This window comes from Chelon labrosus, assembly GCF_963514085.1.
Source record: "Chelon labrosus genome assembly, chromosome: 12".
Classification (NCBI taxonomy): Eukaryota; Metazoa; Chordata; class Actinopteri; order Mugiliformes; family Mugilidae; genus Chelon; species Chelon labrosus.
The window spans coordinates 23127199-23152675 of NC_140345.1; the positions used below are offsets into that span (position 1 = coordinate 23127199).

The 25477-nt window shown below is 44.4% G+C and overlaps 1 protein-coding gene across 3 annotated transcripts in view; it reads left to right on the plus strand.

The window, feature by feature from the left end:
• vps13b (vacuolar protein sorting 13 homolog B) overlaps positions 1-24654 on the plus strand; it is a 284402-nt gene extending 259748 nt beyond the window's left edge. For all 3 annotated transcript variants that reach the window (XM_084556273.1, XM_084556271.1, XM_084556272.1), the window contains 21 exons: positions 1591-1857; positions 3669-3752; positions 4077-4252; positions 7101-7271; positions 10233-10440; positions 11528-11716; positions 12346-12492; positions 13587-13873; positions 14526-14653; positions 14763-14959; positions 15727-15845; positions 16511-16961; positions 17163-17321; positions 17660-17888; positions 19592-19768; positions 20074-20244; positions 21054-21230; positions 22187-22289; positions 23734-23902; positions 24021-24101; positions 24400-24654. In XM_084556273.1, the coding sequence (XP_084412399.1) occupies positions 1591-1857; positions 3669-3752; positions 4077-4252; positions 7101-7271; positions 10233-10440; positions 11528-11716; positions 12346-12492; positions 13587-13873; positions 14526-14653; positions 14763-14959; positions 15727-15845; positions 16511-16961; positions 17163-17321; positions 17660-17888; positions 19592-19768; positions 20074-20244; positions 21054-21230; positions 22187-22289; positions 23734-23902; positions 24021-24101; positions 24400-24648 (3939 nt within the window). In that variant the 3' untranslated portion in view covers positions 24649-24654. The remainder of the gene's footprint in view (positions 1-1590; positions 1858-3668; positions 3753-4076; positions 4253-7100; positions 7272-10232; positions 10441-11527; positions 11717-12345; positions 12493-13586; positions 13874-14525; positions 14654-14762; positions 14960-15726; positions 15846-16510; positions 16962-17162; positions 17322-17659; positions 17889-19591; positions 19769-20073; positions 20245-21053; positions 21231-22186; positions 22290-23733; positions 23903-24020; positions 24102-24399) is intronic.
• Positions 24655-25477: the final 823 nt, after the last annotated feature.

The following is a 25477-nucleotide window of genomic DNA, read 5'->3' on the forward strand; positions in this document are numbered from 1 at the left end:
TCCCGCCAATCCACGAAGAAGATCACAGGAAATCATGAACCAGCACAAACCAAATCATAAACCCGACTGCCTTTTTGCACCAAGAGTAGGCATGAACCACGTTTGATTCATGCCTACTCTACTACAAGGCGGAGTCGCTGTGTTCCTGAAAATGCAAAGATGCCGTCCGATTAAAGCGGTGACGTTTTGTTATGTAAACAGTGTCAAGTGTCACACACGTCTCCCTCTCATCCTCCAGACAAAACAGACTCGGCTTCTCACATTCCTTCCTCCATCTGTCCCAAACTTTGATTACATCTTGTTTCCATTGGATCCAGTGATAGAGTATGAACACTGGTCACATCCAATTCACAACAAAAAGCCTCAGAGTGGGACAGCAGCTGCCGCTACAGGGGAAGTTGTCTCCCGCGTGTATGAGCATACCTCAGCTCTTGTTTTCTTTTGGTGGAGTTCATCGTTAAAGTGTCTTACTCTGCTCTCCCTCCCAGATCTTCTCCCTCTCTGCCTTCCTTCTCTATTGCCTTTTATTGTAACAGCCTCTTTATTGTCCACATGATGACTGCTGAAAGGGTGCTCCTGATTACGGTCCTGATCAATTAATCTACCGATGATTTAGTTTGATCAATGACTTCATCTGTCAAATAAAGATGGTGAACAAAGTTTCAGATTGCTTGCACCCCCCTGTAAGTGCCAAGTAACAAATGTCACAATCTTTCTAGTTCTCTCTAAAACACCATTCCTCCCATTCTCTTATAAAACGTGTTGTTGTGCATGTGTTTGTTTGTCCCAGCTAGCTGCTGACATGAAAATGAGTCTAGAAATAGATATATATAAAAAGAAAGATGGATATTGTTCATTTGGAGTCAAGACCGCAAGATTATTATCAGTAAACCCACACAGCAGTCAGTGCACATGCATGCAAAGACATAAATACACAAACTCACAGAGAGTGATGGAAACAATCAGTTCTTAGCACAATTATATGTGTCAGTCCCAGATGAGAGCTCCCTGATGGTTGCGGCGTGTGTTTAAGAGCATGCGTTGGTAAAACATTTGACTTTGACACATGAGACTTAGGTGTGTATCTCTGTGCATGAAGTATATGGATTTAATGCACCACACCTGGCAGTGAAGAAGCAATCAAGCTACAGGAAGCAACCATTTGATAAGAACAGAGAGCAATCAGGACTTAGGGAATGAACTGGATTTGCAGGCAAAGTTGAACTTGACAAGAGCAATGATTTCTTTGACCGCTGACCTTTTAGAACATTTGATGACTATCCCAATTACAGAAACTTGTGTAATGCCACCCAGTTTTTTTTTTTATTAGATAAATTACCGTCAGGATTTATTTTGCTTTTAGGTCGGGTTTGGTGATTACAGCTCTTAATCATTTCTTACCAGAATGTAATGATCCCGTAAAAATGTGAAAATTCAGCCTACAAGTAAGAATTAACCAGTCTAGAGTCACAGAGTGTTCTAAACTGTGTTTGTCTGCTCTGACTTTAAATGCATAACAGCCCACGGGACATTGGAAAAACAGCCGTGTTTCTAATTGTGCCAATTCTCCTTTGTAACATTCGCCTCCAGGTAATAATCTGTGGGCGGCAGGTGATGTGCAGCTACCTGACTCAGGACATTGAGCTGCGAGTGGTGCAGCACTACGTGGGGCCTGACAGCCAGACGGTGGTCAGGGAGCACTGCGACTGCCTGGAGGCCGGAGCCAAGCTGCCTTCCTATGTGCTGGAAGACTCTGAGATGACAGAGCTGTGTGTGAGAGCTCGAGGGGATGAAGACTGGTCCCAGGATGTTCAGCTGGAGAGGAGGGACAAGGGCAGCAGCAGCTCTGTTGTTCAGGTACAACAACACAGAGAACATGAGAGTTAGATCAAGTGTTTTGACCCACACATTTTGTCAGTAAAGCTTCTGTGTTCTCTTTATGGCTATAGGCTACATTACTTAAATTATGTGTTGTTTTTTTAAAAAGATATATTTGCTATGGATGTGATCGTTTGTAGGCAGATGGAAAAACTTACCAGTATAGACCTAGTGCAAGCTATTTAACGTGATAGCCAAACAAACACAGATAGGCGCACACATTGTTCACAGCACCACTTCTTGCTGGCTCTCCTTCCACGAACACATGCTTGGATCTTTTGACTGGACCACCAACTGTGGCCGGATCCTCTTATCCTGGGTGGCCACAGTGGCAGAGCTTCCATGCTGCTACTCGCTGTTGGAGAACAGATTGAGATCTTCCCCTCAGATAGGCTTACAAAGGCCCTCCAACCCATAACCCAACCATGTTGAGAGGTAGAAAATACAGTTTATGCTCTCTCATAACAACACTAACCATAGACAGGAAACACTAGCTGATATGTGGGCACAGGGAGAGGCTTTGAAGCACTTTCACACCACTGGATTAGCGCCAGCTCCATCCCCGCCGGCCTTGCTCTTGTTCTTTATTTTTGTTCCATTTTTTTTCTTTCTTTCTCTGTGAGCCTCATGCTGTGAACAGCTAGCCATCCTACCACTCCAGCTTCTGTGTATGTGTCTGAACATCTCTGACTCAGCTCCAACCTCCGCTGTTATCTCTTCTCTCTTCCACATGTGGACGGTTGGCTCCAAAAGAGAGAGCTGCCTGAACTAGTAGCTAGGTCCTCAGATCTCCTGCTATTTCATTCTCTTGTTTCCTCCCTTTCTCTCGCCCACACACTAGTTTAATCATCTATCTTGTAGTTGTTAACTCCTCTTCGTTCTTTACTTGATCCTCTGGCAATGTGCTTATCCACCTGCCCTACCGTCCCTCCCCGGCTGATTTCTGTCTCCTTTCTCATCTATCTCCTGATGTCAGTAATCAATCTGAAGTAACTCCTCTCCCATATATTACCTTCCTCCGCCCTCCCTAACTCTTATTTCATCTACATCTTTTCCCCCATCCTTTACTTTAGTCAAAGCACAGGAGGTCATCACGACCCGGTGGTGTGTGAGTAGCTCTGGTCAACAGAGTATTTGTTTGCTGAAGTTTCATTCGTTCGTTGCAACAAGGCTATTTTGCAACGGCCTGTAGATTAGAACTGAATGCTCACTATGTCACTGCGCTCCACTCTGCTGTCCCCACCAGTAAATGACGTCCCCAGTCTGTCATAAACTAGACCACTTGTAATGTGCCTTGGCTTTAATGAGGAGCGAGGAGTAAATGGGACAAACACCAGTGACACATTAAGGGCGCTCAGCCTTCGATGGGCACATTTTCAGCCTTTAAATCTTGCTAAGATTTAACTGCCTGTAATGGCCCCATTATCTGGCAACAGTTGTCAGTCGCCTCGGCTATAATAATGTGTTGCAGGGCTTTAGGGAGACTTAACGTTTTACTACTGGAAAAAGCCAAGGAACAAGGATTCTTAGGACAAAACATGATAATGCAGCACTGATGGAAGCAATAAACATCCCGTCAGGGAGGTAGGAGACAAGCATTTAAGCCATATGATATCCATATTTTACATCCTACCCACAAACAAACACAAACAAGTTGTCTTCGAGTGCCCTTGATCAATCTTAACCCTTTGCAACAATGGTAAAATACGAGAAGTATTAGCTCTATAAAGCATAGTGTGGCTTATGTACACATATCTTTTGTGGTGATATTTTGAATTTCTTCATTTCAGGTGCCCTGTTCCAGCGGTTCTTTGCTTTATGTGTGGTGTACTCTCATCACTATCGAACCTGGCTCCCACATGCAACAGAGAGTGGTGAGTAGTCTGCACGGACCCATCGCATGCATGTAAAGTTTTTTATTTGTGACACAAAGTTAAAGTTTTCTCCCGAGGTCTGCTTGTTTGGGTGTTACAGCTACACCATCAATCATTAAAATAATACTCACTGTGATCATTTTATGAATGCTATCCGTCATGCATTGGTTTCCCCAGCTGTTGTTATCATTACGTCATTTCAACATACCATTGCCTCTGCAGCTAGGTTTTAACCTTGAGGTTGCTTTATAGGATGGAAATAGAAACTGGACTGCACATGTACATTATTTCTGATGCTCGTACTGTATGGATTCTGTGTTTCAGGTGGTTTTCAGTCCGCTGTTTGTCATGAGGAGCCACTTGCCAGATCCACTGATCGTCCACATAGAGAAAAGAAGTCTAGGACTGAGAGAAAACCAGCTGATTCGTGGACAGGGCCACCAGGAACCCCTATTAAACACTGAAGCTGACCTTACCCACCACCTCACTTTTCAGGCCAGGTAAAAAAATATATACATGTGCATATTTTAAAAAGAGCTAAACTCATGGACCTAAATCTCTCTGGTCCTTATTACATACAGTAGTAGTCTCCATAATGGGCAGTACTTGCCAAACTCAAAAGGTCCAAATGCAAACAACACACTAACTTTTCTCTGTAAATCCCACGATATTGTACATTAACCCATTCAACTCTCTCTCCTAATGATGGAGGCAGGCACTCACTCCTACGCTGCTTGAGCATCTGTTTCCATCCTCGTCATTTGTTCGAACCCAAAATAGTTCTTTACCAACAGGGCATGTTCAGTGGTTTTGTATTATATCATCCGGAACTAGCTCATGCAGCTGCAGAGGGAAGGAGTCTCGCTCTGGACTTCTGTAATGGGTTTGTTATGCCTTTATTTAGCAAAAAAGGGAGAGACACCTACTTAAGATCCTCTGACACCACATTCTGGTTTCTGTGAGCCAGTACAAAGACATGATCTAGGGGAATCCATGCACATTTCAAGAGAAGAGGAAGCTAGCCTGCCAACAGCTGAGACACAGATCCATTTCCAACATGTCAGGTTGGATCATGATTACACCTCATTTAGATATGGGCCCTAACGGAGAGCACGTTTTTGGCCCAGCATTAGCTCAGCGTTTGCCCTCGCTTGTGTGCGTGTGTGTGTCGGGAATTGAATGTGTGTACGCACACATGTTTGTGTGGGCGGATGAGTGGTGTATGTGTACTTGCACATGGCCATGGATCTGTGTGTGGTCTCTGTCTGTCATTGTCTTGGTTAGCAGTGTGCCAGTACAAGTGTCACAGTCGCCACTTCATCATGGGCAGAGCCTGTCACATATATCACTACTACGCCTGTCCCAATCTGTCCCAGTTTGTCAGTGTGTGTTCACACTTTCTCATACTGTGCGTATCCTTTTATAAGAGACAACCTTGTCTGCAGTTCAACGCATTAGGCTCCATTAAGCTGAAACAGTTTCATCAAAATCTGCCCATAAAAGAAATCCTTTACATCTCTGATCCATTTTTATGAAATATGAACATCAAAACTTTACCTCATGCCTCAGTACGCTTTCGTCTACAGTGTCTGTCAGTAACATGGGTCATTATATTTCAGTACACATGGCCCCAGGGGAAATAACCACCACATACTGTTCCATACAGTTGTGTTGTTATTCCTACTGTATTTGTTATCTCTGCAACTGTAATTCATGTTGTTTTATGTCAATGCATGGGAGAAAAAGTCACCCCTTTGGTAGCAACTAGTGGTGATCTGAATAAACAGAGTAAACGTTGAGTGTAATTGACTCCCCTTGAGAGGATTTTTTTTTTTTTCACTAACTGTTGTGTTTAGATATCCGGTCGCAAAGTTTGTTTTGATTTCATCTGCCATGAAGGAACCACAGTGGCCATACAGTGACTGGGAATGTGTTTGGCCCCATTTGTTGGAGATAAATCCTTTCATTGCGCACAAAAAGCAACAACTAAGTGTCTTGTCTTTCTAGACTGCAACCACAATGCTCCTTGTGTTTATGATCGGTCCCCCTGTCTAAACCGCTTCAAACCGCACAGACTTACATACTCCCCTCTCTTGTCCCCCCCAACTCAATCCATCCCTCATCCCTCTCCATCTTCACAAACACACGGTCAATCCACAACTCCAAACATACACACATTTTGTAGACATGCACACTCTCCCGCCCCCCCAACTTTCCCCCCCCCCGACTCCCCTCGACCCCAAACCTCTAGGACACATCCAGTCTTGAATGTTCGCGGGTCAACAGCTCATCTTTCCTTCCTGTAATTACACATAGTTGTGGGCTCTAATGGACGAGGTAGAGAGCAGAGCTGTGGTCTGTGACACAAGAGACACAGACAAATCTTAACCAGACCCGTTATGTCCTGCTCTGCTCATACTGGCCACCACATTAGAAAACAGAGGGTTGCAATCAGAAGCCTCTTCCAGTTTTCTCCCTCAGGAGCTGCTCTGGATGAAAAGCTTCCTGTCAACACCTTGTCCTTCTCCTCTGTCCTTCCCCAGATCCATGAGCAATAGCCTTTATGTTCCCTTTATAGCACAATGGGTTCTATTAATAAACTACTGCTCAGGGGTAAGGGGGCTGCTTTGCTTTAGCCAAGTGGAGCTGGATGCTGCCCAGACAAAGAGAAGAAGCTATTACAGTGTTCGGATTTATTTATTTATTTTCCTTGTTGTTGCAAAGCCATAATTGACCAGTGTCTGGGCTTGAGCTGTCCAATAGGATTATTTACCGCCATTTAGCTTTTTCTGTGATCTTTGTGAATTAGTGTTTGTATGGCAAGACTGCACGTCATGAAGTAAAATCCATAACAAAAGGCGCATTCAGCCCGCTTTAAAGGTTTCGGGGAAAAAGTGGAGTTTAGCTGCGGGTCACTTTGATTGTACCAAGAAGAACAATGGGAATAGTCAGCTGCTGTCAAGAGATGTCTTGTTTTATAATGAAATAAAAAGTACGGTTGAATTGTTTCTGGCGTAAAATGAGTAAACGTTCTTTTCAAGACAGATTTGCTGAAAAAACACACAGCAGGGTTTTATAGCCAGTGCTGTTATGACTTTTATTTTAAGCAAACACTTAGAACTCCCCACCACCACCAAGAGCAAAGAGGAGGAGATAATCGAGTTAAGTGAAATCAGCAGATACAGCGCTTCCTTGGCAGGCGAAACCAACAGATTCTTTGGTAGTTTAGGAATAACAGAAACCATACATTTCCTCTGTAGTATCTAATTTCTTACATAGGCAAACACATGCATCACATTCAGGTCTTGCTGGAGAAATCTGTAATGAGTTTGTGCTTTTGACCCACAGGGAGGATGAAGATGCTTCACAGTGTGCCGTACCCATCTCCACCAGCCTGATCAAGCAGATTGTGAACAAGACTGGAAGTGAAGACAACCCTGAACACATCCTGGCAGATTTCTACGGTCCCAAGTCCTCCGCTGAGTCACCGTGGCCTTATATCACCAAAGACGCTGAGAGGTACTTTTTACTTGATTGCCTTCTTAGAAACGACTAATCTTGAAAAGCTTATGTTCACTCGCAAGCAGTGTGTAATATGATCGACGCAGTAAAGTAGTACAGAGAAATAATGAAACATAATGGAAGCCATATTCACCCTAATAACATCATGGAAACACAAGCATCCACCCTCTAAGACATGATGACACCTCATGATCTACTCTAATAACTCGGTATCTATAATTTTTTTTCATCTTTGTTATAGTTCTCATGCGGCAGGCATTAAATCTAGGATTTCATAACACAGTTTTCATCGAGACCCACCATTGTGTTTTTGTTTTTTTTCTCTTATAGTAAGCTTCTTACAGCATTCCTCCTCAAAGCACAAAGTTGTGCAAGCGATCCCCTAATGAGGGAAGCTTCTCTTTATTGCTAACTCTTTGTTCACATAATAAAACTGTGAACTGCAAAGACAATGCAGAGCCACGCATCAGACGTTAACAGCAATCCCACTGCTGTCCCCACAGACCGGAGATTTAGGCTGTCATTCTGTCACAGTCCCACTTTCTCACACAAGTCACAGGGCCTTGCATCCAGTTAAAGCTTGGCACAGGCTTGCAGAGCGTGCCGTGTGTGTGTGTGTGTTTCCGTATACCATAGGGCAGAACGCACATATGAATCTGTCCACAAATGTCACTCTGGGAATCATCTTTTGTTACTAGGCAATCACATCTTGATAGCAGTGGTAGAGAAGCCACATGTTCTCCCACAGGCTCCGAGTTACAAAGAGTCCCAGTGGATCTGCTGGACATGTGGGCCACATGTCTGCTTGTGGTTGCCTGGGTTTCTCAGCTCCTACTCTATATGCAAACACACACACACACATTGATTGTTGTCCGGCACATATGTGCACACACTCATGACATTGTGTTACGTGCACGCACCACCTTTAAATGTCCCACACTGCGTCTGTGATGGGTGGCGTGGTATTAGGTTTCCTTTGTCAGTTAGACCCTTTCTCTTCCTCATGAGACAAAGCCAGAGGCCAAAGCACATTTCCTACTGCAGAAAGTGGCAGTTTGTCTGAAATCCAGGAATCAGCTACTTGAAAAGTGCTTTAGGAAAAATATTAAGGGAAGAAGGTGGGGGGAATGGGGCGTCATTAGAGGATTAATAGCACTGATTGCTGTCTCTAAACACACTCAGAACTTGGACAGCAAGGGAAAGCCACAAGTTTAATTTGTATATTTTTCCTTAATGTTGATAACAGTGATAGAGTTTTCTGCTTGGAAACAGTGCTCAGTCTCCCTGGCAGAGTGGAGAAACCAAACCAACTGAACCCAATGGCAGGGAGTGTGTAAATATTGTGTCTTAAAGGGGCAGAGGAAGTTGAAAGTGGTAAATGTTATTTTTCTCCTTTTCTGTCGGATTTTTGATGGCAGTGAGGCACCTCCGCAATCGTTAAACAAACATCTTGTAGTGGTTGGGGTTAGGGTACGCTCGCTGTGTGTGTGTGTGCGCATGCATGCCTTGACTCTCTGAAAAGTCTCACTTTTAAAACCTTGAACTTCTAGAGTTAGTGAATTTTGACAGAAGCTGCGGAGCACATTTCTTTCAATTACCGTTTTGTGAGCTTTGTAATCCGATTTATAAGCCCTGCACTTTGTTGTCTTCAGCTTCAAGGTCAGTGGTCTATTTAACCACACACATGCTAACATAAACACCAGTAAATGGTAAAGAAAAGCTATTCCCAGTGTTTTGGTCTCATTTCATAGCGGGGAGTCTCTGGGTTTGTGACAAGTTTGAGATGGCAGGTTGGTAGAGTCCTGGCAGCCTTGTGGAAGAGGAAGACTGGGTTGCTTTTGATGGCTTTGAACTTCAGAGTAAGTCTGAAGGAACTGTTTGTTTGGCTCTCTGCTGGCACTCACCACTGTTTAGGGCTCACAAGACCATGATTATCTTGAAATGACTGCTGTGTTGGTGAACTGGTTGGAAAAATGGCTCTGTCTGTCTGCCTGTTTGTCTGTGTCTCAACGTGCCCATGTGTGATCCCGGATGGTTTGTCAACTGTTTTCTGTATCTGTTTGTATTGCATAACTTGTTTTCAGACCATTTCTTTCTATGTATTTGTTTAGCCTGTGTGACTCCTGTCAGCGTGTTAATGGCCTGCGTAGTATAACAGTGTACGATATGTTTGTTTGTATACGACACATTTGTATTGATGTTTAAGGCTGCATGCAGCTCCATATTTGACAGTGTGCTAAACATGTCCCCAACCAAATTACCAGAGCAGACATAGGAAATCATATCTTGAAGAGCATGAATCAGTTTTATTACCTGCTGATCTGACATTACAGGTAGCCGTGTCTACCTAGTCTGGTAACACGCCATTTGGATGTCATTATGAGTTGTGTTTTAACTGATAAAGAGAGAAAAATACCTCTCCACGCAATAAGATAATCCTACAACCAGTCTAAGCAATAAATTAAATTATAAGACATGCAGTATGGTTCTTGACCTTGACAAATGCCTTAATTGCTGCAAGTCCATGTATTTTACAACAGACGCAATGGCAGAATCCAAACACAATGAGATGAATGATTGGCCTGACAGGTCTTCAGCGGGCGTGATGAATTCTAAACGGAGCAGACCGAATTTCCCACTAACCAAACTTAAAATGTTTGTGGGTGAAGGGAGCTTTAAGCTGTCTTCCTTCCAGTGTCTGTCTCTCTGTCTGTGCATATGTAATGATAGCTATGTGTCTAGGATGAAGTGTTTACGGCTCATGCACTGGTGGCCGCAATAGGAAACAAGCTCAGAAAAGAGGAAACTTACTCAGCTTGTTGTGACTGTGCATCTCGTGTCTTGAAAAAGCTCACGCAATCGCTCCTGTCTGCTCTGTCTATAGGACTGGATCACTGTCTATTTTCTCTCATATATACTCTCTAAGTTTTCTGTAACAGTGTGTTCCCCTTCCCACAGGTCAGTGCTAGAGCCCCTCGCCCAATGGGACAGTCCAATGCAGGTGAAGTTATCCTGCTGGAAGCCTGGTCTAAACACACTGCTGGTGGAGCTGCTCCCCTGGGCCCTGCTGGCCAACGACTCCCAATGGGACCTCTGGCTTTTTGAGGGAGAAACCATTGTACTGCAGATACCGGCTGGAAAAGTTATTGTGCCCCCCAACTTTAAGGTAGAGTGTGCAGTAAAGCTTCTTCTAAACATCTCATAGTGCATCCTGAATTTTCACGTATGCTGAAATCCACTTCTCTGATTGTAATGCTGGCTTTCCACTGAAGAGCCCAAATCATTGACATCATTAGCCTTTTTATTCTCAGTTCCACATGTTGAATAGTATTCCTCAGGGCAAGTAAACTGACCATCATGACTTAAAGTACAAATGAAACATAAAATTATCTGGAGATGTCTTCGAGACCTCTTAATTTTTCTATTTTTCTATTTCTAGACTTTAAAAGACTGTACTTGCCAAAGTCTTCTGTTACACCCTGATCTGCAGTCATCTTTGTCTTGTACTAAAGTTATACTCTGTCTTTACATGGATGTCTTTTCATGACATCACAGGCATCGTTATGAAACCAGCTCTTTTCTCATTTCAGTCCTGCCTAACGAACACAAAACCTGAGCTCATTCACCAGAGCTGCATTACAACAATATTCCCTTCCTGCAGTCTTTTACTGCAGCCAAGCTCTGTCACTCTATACTGCAGGCATGTCTTCTCACTGGCGTCCAAGATCAGAAGAAGTAGTCAGCAGATGGTTTTCCCCCTGTGGAACATAACACATACATACACAGATTTCTCTGTCACTTACCCAGGCCTAAGCGGGAAGGCAGTGCATCAAAGAACAAGTGCTGATACGGTTCAGCACAGAGAAACAAAATAAAAAGTTGTAAATGTGAAATAGTCTGTGAAATAGAAACAAATAAAGCATTGTTTCCATAGCACCCTGCTATTTATCATGGCAAGACAAACGGAGAGAAGACAGTCTCAGCTGTAACTCCCCTAGATCGGCTTAATAGGAGAAGCCTGGTGTTTTGATCGGCATGTTTCACGATACAGCTGAGCCAGATGAGCTATCATTATGTGGAGCACTTAAATTATGTCATCCTAACACAGCCAGCAGTAATGGAAGTTATGTAGTCTTCCTCCGGTCTGTGGGGATACTTCCACGTGTGATAGTAAACGTCTGAATGTGATTTTATCATTGTCATTCTCTCATTGCTTTATTTTGCACCCTTGACCCCGTCCTCCCACCCTCCAGGAAGCCTTTCAGATTGGTATCTACTGGGCCCACACCAACACCGTCCACAAGTCTACAGCACTGAAACTAGTCCACGACCTGACCTCTCCTCGGTGGAAGGAGGGTTCGAGCTCAGAGATGGTCACTCTGGACGAAGAGGGATACGTAGAAGCTGACGTCACCTTGGGAGCCTTTCCTGGCAAACAGAAGGTCAGAGAAACCTAGTCCAAACTCTCGGCTTCTTTTACCGTACACTAACCATTACTTAGTACATTTAAAGAAGTGTTCTTCAACAGGGAAAGTGAGGTAGTTTATTGATTCTCCAGGAAAAGTCCAGACATATTTAATCAAACATGTCTTTTAACGGGGGGACCTTGTAGCTGTGTGTCAGGTTTGTTTATGTTCCTATGTATTTATTGAATTACATGGTGGTTTTCTGCTGTTTTTGTTCATTAGAAGTTATTTTTTTTCCACAGTATGTCAAACTGTAGTTAAGACCAAGCTCTTTGCTCCCTGAGAATCAACTGAGCTTCTAGCAAAATGAATATGTAACAGAAAACAATCTATACTATAAGCATATTTAGGCTCAGCATGGCTCAGCATTACTGAATGACTTAAATCTCTGAATACTGACCTGAAAAACACAGTATTACGGGCTTTCTTGGACATCAGGCAATAATTTAGTACCACATTTCACTAAACTGTTCCTCACTGAAGACATGATTTTAAATTGTGCATTTAATTGCCACATGATGATACAGACACGTACTAAGAAATAAAATCATGTTTTGTCATTTCTTGCTGACAGCTTATTGTGTGTTGTTGTGTTTCCTCTGTAGCTGTGTCAGTTCTGCGTTTCATCTGTGGTGAGACATGGCATCCAGATCCTTCAGATAGAGGACAGGACAATCCTTGTCAACAACACTTCGTACACGATACACTACAGACCTCTGCTGACTAACCACGCCCTGGGAGCTGACGACCAGGTAAAGCGAACGCAGACTCAGACTTTATTTTCAAACTCCCATGCACGAAAAATACGGTAAAGAAAGGTAAAACAATCTGCCGACGTAATGTGAAGTCTCAAGGAGAGACTCTCAGCATTTCATACGTCGCTACACCTGCCTGGTCTCTGACTCCCTACCAGCTTAACTGTTAGCTCCAGCAATAAAATGCAGTGAAATCGAATAAATCACTGGCAGAAAGCTTCATTTTTATTCTGCTACTTCATAAAACATACACACGGGCCTTATGGTTATAAAATATGCGCATAGCCCTGCATCATGTCTCCCCTATCCAGCCCAAGTTTCTGAAGCTTCACACACACACATCCACACATCCACCCCAGCACTACCGCACGTACACATTGCAGAGATGTTGCAAGCCGTTTTCCATCAGATCATGTTCCTCCCCCCGTTTCTCCCTCCAACATTCTCACCATGTGGCAATGGCACTTCATAGGGACATTAGACAAACACCCAGAATTGGATGCAGGTTTCGCTTCTTGCTTTCATCTGCTGCTTGTCCCCAAAGAGAGCAACAATGTTGTGATGTCATTTAACGAGCCTTCAGATCCCCTTATAGAAGGATGGCAAGGCTTGCCAGTTGCCACTAATTGACTGAAAAACCTTTAAAAAAAAAAGAGCTTAAAAAAACTAAAGAGCGGGCAATGGGCTTAACAATAACACAGACCACAAACAAGGCCTGGAATGCCTTTCTACTTGGTCTATTCATCATCCTTAGGGCCTAATCCCTGTAGTCTTCTACTACTCACTGCTCACTGACTGCTAAACCGGCACAGCAGGGCTTCTCTGCTACCAATTTAGCGCTAAGCTCAGTGGGAGAAGAGCAGAATACAATAACAATGTGGTTTTACCATGTAACTTTTGTTGTAATCACATACATCTTCTTCTCTCCCTGTCTTTCCTTTCTTCTCAGCCTTGATGTCCCGTATCATATCCTCTTTTCTGATTAAACTCTTTCCTTCCCTCCGCTTCCCTTCCCTTTAGTTCCTGTCCAATTTTTCCTTTCTTTTTTTTTTTTTTTTTTTAATTGTGTTTATATGACGTCTTTTTCCCAGGCCTGTGAGATACCAGAGACAGCCATGTTCACCTTGCCTCCTTCTGAGGAGTCATCCCTGGCCAAGCCATGCTCAGTGCCATGCTGGGACCTCATCCAAGCCAACGTCCAGGGAAATGTTGAGTTCCCGTTGCCACTCAGACGCATGCTCTTCAGCGTGCTTCCAAGGCCTGATGCCGGAGTTGGATCAGCCGCGTGGAGCCTCCCCGCTCCCATCCGACCGGACTTCGCCAGGCAGAGTTTGTCCGTTCCTGGGGAACCAGACTCAGGGGGTGGCCTGAACAGCAGGTGGGCAAAGCGCAACATTTGTGGTTTGTTGGCTGTGACAGTCCATTTAGAACAGGGTACCGAACCCCAGCTGGCATTGGACAGAAAGAGAGGAGGCACTGTTGCTAGTCACAGCTTGTTAAATAGTGTAGATGGAGCAGGAGAAGTAATGCCCTCATCATTTCCACTGTCAATCTTTCTGCTCGTCTTGTGCAATTGATCCTTTTCAATTTTATGCCAGGTTCTTTTCCTTTTTAAAATTATTCTGGCCTATATCCTTCCAATAACTGAAATCACAGTGATAAACGCACTGAACAGGACAATCATGGTATCATTTATCTTTTCCACATACAACCTTGTCTTCTGTGGTTTGGCTAGCTTGGCTTCAATCATTTACTGTGTTTGTGCACAACTGCACGCTGAGCCAGACACCGAGAGACAAATTCAGATATGGATACACATAAATACAAACAGCAATGATGTATCACTGCCTGGCTCCAGTTAGGACTCTGCCCACGGATTGCAAATGGACATAGCAGTAAGGTGACGTTTGACAAGTCACTGGGTGTGTGAGCTCTTATCTGTGTGTGGTTACACAGGGTTGGGATATGAGCTGTCTCTGGACAGTTTATTTATGGATTTGTTCATTTATGTTGTTGTTTATGTTTTGCAGGGCGATAGTACTGACACATCAGGAGCACCTCGGGGTGACGTACATCACTTTAAATGAGGACTCCTGTCCCCGCATGCTGATCCACAACAAGTGCCCGATCCCACTGCTGTTTAAGGAAAACGTCAAAGGTGGGAAGGTCAAGTTCTGGCTGCACTGGACACCTTTGCTCCGTCCACAAGTCTTTTAGGTTAACTGATATTTTTTTACTATTTCCTTTCGTCCTTTCGTCTTTCATAGAAACTCCAAGGACTGAGGTCTTCTGCCGTCCTCTGCCTGCTAACTGTTCCCTGCACCATGAGCTCTACTACCACTTTTCCAGTTTCCCAGAGTGTAGGCAGAAAGAGACGCTGCCCACAGTGCTGCTGAAAACCACCTCAGACCACAGCACCACCGACTGGACGGACCCTATAGACATCAACTGCCCTGGCACTCAGGTAAAAGTGTGCACGCACGTAGTAAAGATCTTACGACTCTTGTCTTTGTCCTGTCTGAGCGTGACATCGCAGCTGACAGTTATAACAACACAACGCCTGCAGCAGCTAGAGGGAGCCAGAGTTCATTATTATTTTAGTGGCAAAGGAGATTTATCCTTTCACCAGTTTGTAGTTCATGTTTTAAATGACCTGCAGCCAGATACATTACGTTAGAAAATGTTTTCTTCTGTTTACGATAATAAACTAGTTTCTTATGTTCGCTTCTTTACATCATTGCAAATTAAAATATTTTTATTTGTTGTTCTTGTAAAAATGTGTCACGTCTGTCTGCGTATACCCTCAGGGCTAACCAGCCTAAAGTACATTGGGTCTGATGGGTGTAGAAGTGTGTGGGGTTAGCAGAGTGTGTAATGTTTGGTGTTGTGTCTAGGCAGCGGCAGGTTGAGGTTGAGGCCGAGGCTGAGTATCTCTGGTTACTGTGAGGTCTGAGTGTGACCTCTGCGGTAGGGGTGACAGGTCAAAGGCTAGACTTGTTATGACTGCTCAGCGAAGCGTTCAGCAACGATCTGCTTCCTTTTGTCATGTGAGGGCCTGATCACTCTGAACCTGGAGTGCTGGAGGTTAAAATGAGACACATGTAACTTCTGAAACACACAGACACTTGTAAATAGCACTGAGCTGAGTGTAAAGGTGTCTCCTTAAAGTTGATTTGAGGTGAAAATTACCCCTATGTTTCACTATAGATCTCTTGTTTCTTTGTTGTTCAGGTGGTGTTCCTGCCAGGCTTTGGCTGCCTCTACATAGACGTGTTGTACGAGAGCGGCACCCTGGTTCTGTCTCTGGCGCCCGAAGGCAGCGTGGCCGCTATAGTCAACCAGCACAGCAGGTACGTGTGCAGAGGCAGCGGTTTTATTGTTGTTGTTTTATGCTCCCTGCATATTTGAACCATAAGAAATCACCTGTGCATGTTGTTCTTCCTAACCCCGAGGTATCCACTCGTGTGCCTTTTTTTATTGTGTTCACTACAATTTGCTTTATGATTATTGTTAACAGCAATGTTTTCGTGCAGCAGTTGTTACCGCACTCCAAACATGAAAAAGCAGGCATCATTTTCACCACAGGAGGGCAATAAAACCTCCTTGTGTTGTCATGAGTGAAATTAGTTGCACAGTAGAACATGGCATTACAGCTTTATTCCATTACATCAACACATAGCTGCTTTGTGATTTTGGCAAAACAGGATATTAATGTAATCACATATTAGGTAAATGTAAACAAATGACCTCAGTCAATGAGCTTTGTTAATGTGCTCTGCTAGGAAATACATGGAATATCAGCACAAGATGAACGAGCCCGGTCTCTTATTATACTAATACAAATAATCAAAGCCATCATACACACGCCTAGTTGAAACTTTAGTAATGACCAAGATGGAAATGTTTGTTGCTTGAACAGCAAAATGGATTATTAAATGCATGAGAGCCCGTGCCGTAGTTTACAGTATTTGTTGTCCATTTTTGCGCTTTTGACATTAATCATTTCTGCTTTCAGGTCTTCCAAGCTGTCTTTCCGAGTCCTCCTGAGTGAGGCCAGCGTGGTGATAAGTGACGACATCACCAGTCCCACCGGCTCCGTGGAGCTACTGAGACTTACATTAACCAAGCTGCTCCTCAGCCTGGCCCCCGCACCCACCTCCCTCCCCACTGAGTTTGAAGCAGACCCTGGCGTGGGCGCAGCATCCATCTCGGCTCTGATGTCTGACACCTCTCTAATCGAGGTCTACTGCTCGAGTCTGCAGGTGGACAACCAGCTGTACAACCGGGCCAGTTTCCACTTCCCCGTGCTGCTGTGTCAAGATCAGAGAGTGGGAGTCGAAGCCGGGGGTCAGTGGAGCAGCGATGCCAACCCGACAGAGTCCCCTGAAGCTCTGGAGGCGTTCAAATGCTCCTGTTTTCTGCAGCTGAGAGTTACACTGTCTGGGGACAGATGCGCTGTGGAGGAGGTCAGAATAATTCCTGCAAGCTATCTTCCACAATGAAATGACCAAGAAGTGTCTTTTATCTGTGATAATTTTATTATTTTTTACAAGAATCAAAAACAAATATCCTTAAACACTTTAATTTAGAGGGATTAAACGAAGACGAGAAATTTATGTCACTTTACTTTTATCCAAAACAGCTGTTTGTGTGCTTTGTCCCCTCAGGTGTCCCTCCAGCTCCAGCCGGCCAGAGTCTACCTCGAAGACACTTTTGTTTACTACATTAAGACCTTGTTCCACACCTACATCCCTGAAAGTGCTTTTGCCCCAGCAAAGTCCGGGAGGTGCCAGAAGTCTGGATCAGCCCCAGTTCTCCCCGAACAGGTGCACTATTCATGTCGTAATGTTTTTATTTAGGTACAAATGAGGCTGGATGTTTTACGGCTTAGTCACTGCATTCTCATTATCTTATTACCACAGCGGGGCGTTTAGCTTGTGCCAGGTGCAAAGGAAGCAGATTCCAGCCTCATTATGTCTAACAGCATGCCAGCAAATTAGGTCTGCAGTAATCCACTGCTGTGTTTGAAGCACTTGGGGAACATTTATGTATGCTGTCATTGCCTTATCTTGTCATGGGGAAATTACACTGCTGGGGGGACAAGGGTAATATTAAAATGTGTCGGGTGATCATTTCTTTCTTCACCTTTTCACACGTCCTCCAGGTGATTCAGTCGATGCAGGCGTTAGTCCAGCCTGTGCGGCTGCAGAGACTGACCATCCAGCCAGTCAACCTGCTGGTTAGCATCCACGCCTCCCTGAAGCTCTACATCGCTTCAGACCACACTCCTCTCTCCTTCTCCGTGTTCGAGAGAGGGCTCGTCTTCACCACGGCCAGACAGCTGGTTCACGCTCTGGCGATGCATTATGCTGCCGGAGCCCTCTTCAGAGCTGGTAGGTTGAAGATGAAGAGATGAAGAGAGTCTTAAAACTTAATTCACCCTTAAATGTGTCACGTTCACCTGCTGCTACGTCATCTACTCATTATCTGTGGATGGGGTTTATGTCACAGCCGCCAAATGACTCACACACACAAATCTATGGATTGTAAACCCAAACATGGGCAGGAGAACAACAGGTCTGGCTGTGCTCAACTGGGAAAATCTACCATTTGTTCTCAAAGTCTAAAGTAGAGCTAGAAAATGATTGCACCCAGGGGGCTTCCAGCGCTTTGTGGCAGCGAAACCGTAGAGCTCCACGAAGCAAAACCTGAATCACTCGGGAGAAAGATTTACTTTCTGTCATTGTCATAATTTACAGCTTAATCACATGATTTGACTGATGACTCACGCTTCACAATCTGTTTGTAGGCAGTTTGTTATAGTTAAATCTGTTAACGGAGCCTAAGCCTTACATATCAGGCACTGCAGCGGCTCCATACCTCTCTCCTGCGTTGTCCTCTTGTCTAGTCAAAGCCTCCACACATGGTCTGATTTAACCCAGTCATTTCCACATCAGAAATCACCATTCTGGCCAGACGCTTCCTTCCCGCTGTCTCTCGTTAGAGCCCTCTTTTCTGCTCGTATTTCAACACGTCACCTCGCCCCGATCTCTTCTTCTTGAGTCATCGTGGAGAGAGAGAGAGGGGCTCCAGGAAGCATTGCATTCTGGGACTGATTAACATGAGGATGTACTGTACTGTGATCACACACACACACACACACACAGGCGTAAATCCACGCACGTACGCATACAGAGCCCTATGATCAATATTAAAAGGCGTACAGTATCAATGCATACCAGTAGATGTGTGTCTGTGTGTGTGTGTGTGTGTGTTTTTTAAGGCATGACTCAGCCCTGTAAACATCAGCTCCTGTCAGGACTTTATGCTTCAACCAAAACCACAGCTGGGAGACCATATAAAGCAGAAACAACCACCAGGCCCCACTGGAGTTGGTTTCCTACCATTAGAGTCCATCAGTCAAGTGCAAATTGACAGAGAATAAGAGCAGAGCGGGGTCTGGCGTCTCCAGAAATGGCTATTTGATTTTTGTGATGCAATTGTCAGCGCATAAATATCAATGAGCTGTGCCATCTGAAGGGGGCTCGACGGTCGAATGAGAGAGGTGAGATAGTAGGAGGTTGTAAATCTAGCCGTGGCACATGAATGATTTCACTCTGGAGTCAGGATGTCTGTGTGCATGAGAACATGTGTTTGTGAGCGCGCAGGTTTGTGAAAGGTTTAATTCAGATAGAATGAACCTTGTGCTAAACATATAGTCATGATGTGAATTACTTCATAAGTTACTCTGGGTTTTTTTCGGTGTGTTGGGAACGACCTCCTCCCTGAATTGCTTTTGGCTAGTGGACGACAGTAAAAGGTTTAGGTGCGTGTATGTGGACTCCTTCCAGATGTGTGTCTTTTAATTTATACTGAATGCAAAACGTATTTCACCCATCTGAAGCATTAAGGTATGTCCTGCCGTATATTATATCTAAAAAATGTTTAAATCAAGATTAACTTTACTTTACAAACCATTATTATTTACGTGTACAGTTGGTCTGGAGTCTTTCTGTTGGGAACTGACTATGTCACTGACTTAATATACACAAATATAACCGTCACCACTGTCTCATGGCCCCTTCCTCTGTTTCAGGATGGGTGGTGGGATCCCTGGAGATCTTAGGAAGTCCCGCCAGCCTGGTGCGGAGCATCGGTAACGGCGTGTCCGACTTCTTCCGGCTCCCGTACGAGGGTCTGACCCGTGGCCCCGGAGCCTTCGTCAGCGGAGTGTCTAGAGGGACCACCTCCTTCGTCAAACACATCTCCAAAGGTAACACCAATTAATACTGAAAAATATTAAGTGAACTTTGTGGTGCATGATAAATAAAGCTGTGTTCTAGTATATGAGTCATGGAATTTACTGTAAACCACAGTCCGCCAGTTTGCAGATCGGTCAACAAGAAGAAACGTACCAAACGGCAGATAAATTAGACTGAAGAGTTTTGAAAATCATGCACTTTTAATTTAATTTAAGGACTTAATATGACCTTTACCACCTCTCTCCACTAATAAGAGGTGTTAATAATGTCGTCGCCATGCTACATTTGAACGTGCCACGTCTGATTCTTCGTTTAGGCACCCTGACGTCCATCACCAACTTGGCTACGAGCCTGGCAAGAAACATGGACCGTCTGTCTCTGGATGAAGAGCACTACACCAGGCAGGAGGAGTGGAGGCGGCAGCTACCGGAGAGCCTCGGGGACGGACTGAGACAGGGACTGTCGCGACTCGGCATTAGCTTGTTAGGTATGTGGGGTTGGGTAAGGGGCACATTCCTAATAGAAAACAGCTTTTCCCACATTGGTTGTGACTTGTGTTAGTTGATTGAAGTTTTTTCCCAGTCCAGCTGCTGACTTTTTAACCTCACATTATTAGTCATCTTCTCTATTATACAATAAAAGCGGTGGACTTATGTTGACATCAATATAAATATGCTAATAGGTTGTCAGTCATCCGTGGAAAACCATTTCCCAGACTTTTGGAAATCAATATTTGAACGCCGGCCAAAAGAGTCATTATGAGGAGATATTTGTTTTATTGCTTTTCATCAGCCAGCCCAGTACAGGATCCCTGCTGTGTCAACATCAGGTCACTCGATATGTACGGAAACATGTTCTGCCCACACACACACACACATTTTGTCTGCTGTCCACTGGTTTAGACCCAAAGAGGTGATCACTCTGTGGTGTTATGACACAGAGCCGTGGAGACAGCACAGTAGGGACTCAATAAACACTCAGAGGGCAGTAAAACTGTATATCGTGCGTATCGTCATTGAAACCAAACAGCTGCTTAAATGTCTGGATTGCAGTGGATTATGATCAGATATTTCCTGGAGGGCCATGCCGTGTCTGAATTCCTCTTTAATTCCCATTTATAGGTCTAGGATCCTGTGTGTGTGTGTGTGTGTGTCTAACTCTGTTTCTCATACCTCGCTGACGGGGAAAAATGACCCTTGTCCCTTTTTAAGCCGCAAAAGATATTTGGATTTTCAGTGTAGTTTGGATTTTGTAACTCCAAAGCTTTTATTTCATATCATTTCCTTGTTCTTTCAGGAGCAATAGCGGGCATCGTGGACCAGCCCATGCAGAACTTTCAAAGGAGCTGGGAGATGCAGAGCTCCGCTGGTAGCAAAGCCAGAGGGATGATTTCTGGGGTGGGCAAAGGCATCGTGGGGGTTTTCACCAAGCCCATCGGAGGAGCAGCCGAACTGGTGTCCCAGACCGGATATGGTGGGTTCAGCACACTCGAGATTAGCTGCAGGTGTTTTATTTCCTATCTAGTTGTCAACATATCTACCAATTTGCTCTGTTTTGTCAAGATTTCTTGCACAAAAATACAAAATCTTTGATGTGCAGAGCTCATTAGTCCACGCAAAGGTATAGTTTATAACAAGGCCTCATTCATCCACGACTCGTAGAACAAATAGGTCCTATCTGTGAATTACAGATCTCTACAATCTCAGCTTCACAGGCAGGAGCCAAGTAATGTCTCCCCGACACACACACACACACGTACGCATAGTCCTACATGCACAAACACTTGTTATTTCCCTGGAGTTGTTGTGTGTTTTATGGGCGTGGAGAGTGGGTCAGAGCTGTGGTGTGTGTTGGCGCTAACAGGTCTTGGCTACAGCACATAAACTATCAGTGAGGTGAACAGCTCCATATAAGAGCAATGCCTCCCCAGGGCCCGACTCTGATCCCTCTGACCCTCAGAGCTCAACACGTTAACTTAAGCATACGCAGCCAAATGACCCCCCCCTCCCCTTTCACTTTGACAGGACACACAAGCTAACTGCAGGTAACACATGCAGTTATAATTCTCACACTCTCTTATAAAGCACGTGGATCTACATATTTTACGACCCCTCCCGCTGAGAGCTGCGCGGTGACATCATTAATGGAGCTCACTTTATTCTTTATAGATTACTTTTAACTACCTGATGACTTCACTGGCTTCCTGCCGCTGTCGCTCTGCTGACGGCCACGCGGGGCTCAAGCAGGAAAACTGACCACACATGCGTGGGGTTATGAACTCTCTTGACATGTCCACACAGAATCTGTTTCATTTTTTTTTTTTTTTTTTTAGTAGTGACACATGGTTTAAATACGTGAATTAACTTCCGACTACTGTCAAACTCATTTAGCCAGAGCTACACCGATGCTGACTGTCTTTGTTTTAACAGGCATCCTCCATGGAGCCGGACTGTGGCAGCTTCCTAAACAGCTCTACCTGCCCACAGAAGAGAAGTCAGCTCTGGCCCCAAACAGCCACCTAAAATATGTCTGGTACGACCCCGCGGCCGCTCATTGCTCCTGCCAACTCCTTCTTTACTTCTGCCCAGTTCTTCCTTGAAGTGGGGGACATATGTTCTCGCCTATACTTCTTTGCTTTACTTGGATTCTCTCCAGGATCTGCTGTTCTTTTTCTCCCCCTTAGCTCTCATCATTTTTGCTGTTTTGTTTTAAAAAAAAAATGTTGGAGGGTTCATTACCTACTCCCACCCCGCAAAAAAAAGTAGTTTGGAAGGATGTTTGACCTTGATCCCACACATGGTAGCCAGCCTGCCCTGCCTTGTTCTCATCCAGCCATGTTAAAAGGTTTTTATAAGCACCCTGCCAAAGCCGCCAGCTAAGAAATTGTTCTTGTTGTTTAACCGTGAGTCTATCCAGAGATGTTTCCCCATTGCCATCAGACGGACGGGGGAACACCTTTCTACGTGTGTTGTGGTGTAGCGTGGAGGTTGACTGGTTGCGAGAACGTCGGTTTACAAAAGCTGCGTGTTGCGCGCAGAGCGGTTCACCTTTAAGTTTGTGAGAACATGGACGAAGCTGCATCAGATCTCAGCGTTTCAAAGATTCCAGTTTGTTCTCACTGGAACGCTTAAAATCACCATAAAGATTTATGATGCATTCAGAAGGTTATCAGGAGCTGCAGAGACAGAGAGAGAGAGAGTTTTATATGAAGAGTTTTCTCCAATTTAATTCGGTTTCCATGGCTATCAAACATTTACTTCTAACAGTCGTCGTTTTAGATCCAATATTTCTTTTGTACATTCCACTTTAGTTGTCATCGCCCGAGGGGCTTACCAGTATGTTGCGCTAATGTTAGAAGAAAATGAAAAAGGATTAAAAAATACATGAATGCTGAGATAATGCTCCCTTGTGGTTTTATCCGTGTTGCGTAGCAGTCGGACTGGTTTCCATCAGGCGTCCATCAATTATTTTTACTACTACAGGTAGCACAGACTCTTGAAGGGTCAGACTGTTTGAACAGAGTAACACTGAACAGATGCAAACTGTCCCTACTGTGGTTGCTTCAACATCTGCTCCGCAATGCGAGCACCTGCCTTCCAAAGTAAACACTCTGTCAGAGGAACATGACTGAACACTTCAGATCCTTCACACGTATTTCCGCACAGAACTTGTGTATAATAGGAACCACACAAGAGAACGAGCAGAAATGTAAATTACAGGATGTGCGCAGACACATATGGTCACTTATATATACGTGTGTGCCGAGGCTGGCTGGGTCCTTTGTGTGGTCCTGTGTTTATAGTGAGAGTGTATATCTGATGTTATGTCGTCATGCGTATGTGCAGGGAGAATTCATGCAGGGGGAAACTGCTGGTTTAGAATAAAAGATGATGCATTGATTGCATGGAAAGTTAGAATTTATAACAATATCATGTAATAATTTCCTAACCCTGCACTCTCTACTGTGTGACCACAGGAAGATGCTTCAGTCTCTGGGGAGACCGGAGCTCCACATGGCCCTGGAGGTGACCATTGTGAGTGGGTCGGGTCAGGAGCACGCCGGCTGTCTGCTGCTAACCTCCGAGGTGTTGTTTGTGGTCAGCCTCAGTGAGGACACCCAGCAGCAGGCCTTCCCCATCACAGAGGTAACTGACAGAAAGAGTTTCCAACTATTAAATACCACGAGCAGTTTGGTGAACTTTTCTGCAGCTGTTTCTCTACAGACAGCGAAACGAAAAGGCTCAACCTCTTTTGTTTCTACAGGTGGAGTGTCAGCAGGATCCAGGACAGCCGGGCCAGCTGACTCTCACATTACATCAGCAGACAGTAGCCAGCGACACGGAGGTGAGACTCTAGTTCCTAAAGCGTTTTTGTGTGTGTGTGTCTGTGTCAGGCTGCATCCTGAGTGTCATGGCTATGGGGCAGGTGGGGGTGCCTGGTCTGGTCTAGGTGGGTGCTACATGAATACCAGGTCCAAAAGTTTTCCAGCAGAACACTGAATTGTCAATTTTATTTACTTCTCCTGAGAGTGGTTTTAATGTTGTGGCTGATTGGTGTATAATTATTCTTACATGTCTGGCTGAAGGTTAAATCAGCATCCTCAGGCCTTTGTGTAATCGTCCGTCCGTCCGTCCTCCCACAGGGTGACGGTGTTCGTGAGCGTCTGTCGGAGCAGCAGTATCGGCGGCTGGTGGATTACGTGACGCGAGCCTCCCAGTTCCTCTCCCCCTCCGTTGCCTCTCTCCAGCAGCAGCCCACCGTGACTCTCGCGGAGCCACCGGCCTCCGTCACCAAGTGTTACCGCTACCTGGTGGATCCTGCCTTTGCCAAGGTGTTTGTCAGCAAGTTCACCATGGTAAAGAACAAAGCCTTACGCATTGGCTTCCACTGACGCACATCTGTATCTCTCTGAGACTGGAGGCTATAAGAAGATCGGACCTTTTACTCCTATTTATAGCAAGCCTTAAAATAATATTACACTCTGTTACCTGAGTCTGAACAGATCACTCCCCGCCTCTTGATGTAAAAGTGAATTTTCTATATTTAAGTCCACCTGGTGGCCCATGCCTTAGGGATATTCTTAGAAATATATTTTCTGATACAACAAACTCATCACACAACTATCAGTGGGACTAGTCAGTTTTAATCATAATAACACAAACATTTCAGTGAACGCTAAAACAAACAAGGAGCTACGTCAGCGTGAAACCTCCTCAGTGTTACAGATAGAAGAGAACACTTTATTTTCTATCACAACAGTCTGCGACGGTTCACTCTGCACAACAAGCTCTCTGTCTGTGTTTACATTCTGCATCTAATGAGTCAATGTCTCATGCCAACGTTAAGTGCAATATTAAATACATGTTGATGGACACTAGAGACACCAGCTGTCAACCAAAATGTTGTTTTTTTATATATATATATATAAAGATGATGTAACATACTGGTTTGACAGTAACACTGTTCTTTGTAACGTTACGTTGATGCCAATCATGATGCAAACACATTATTGTTGCCTTTTATATTGTTGTACCTGTAAGATGTTTGTCAAAAATGCCTTAAATGTCTAAATCCATAATATATTAATCAAGAATCTTGTTTATTAAAAACTTTTAGAAATGTCTGGGGTGTTATTTTGTCGTCCTGTTGGCAACTACGACACCTGACCAACGATACTTTTGCGCTCGTTTTAAGAAACTATTCTTACATCATGTGACCCC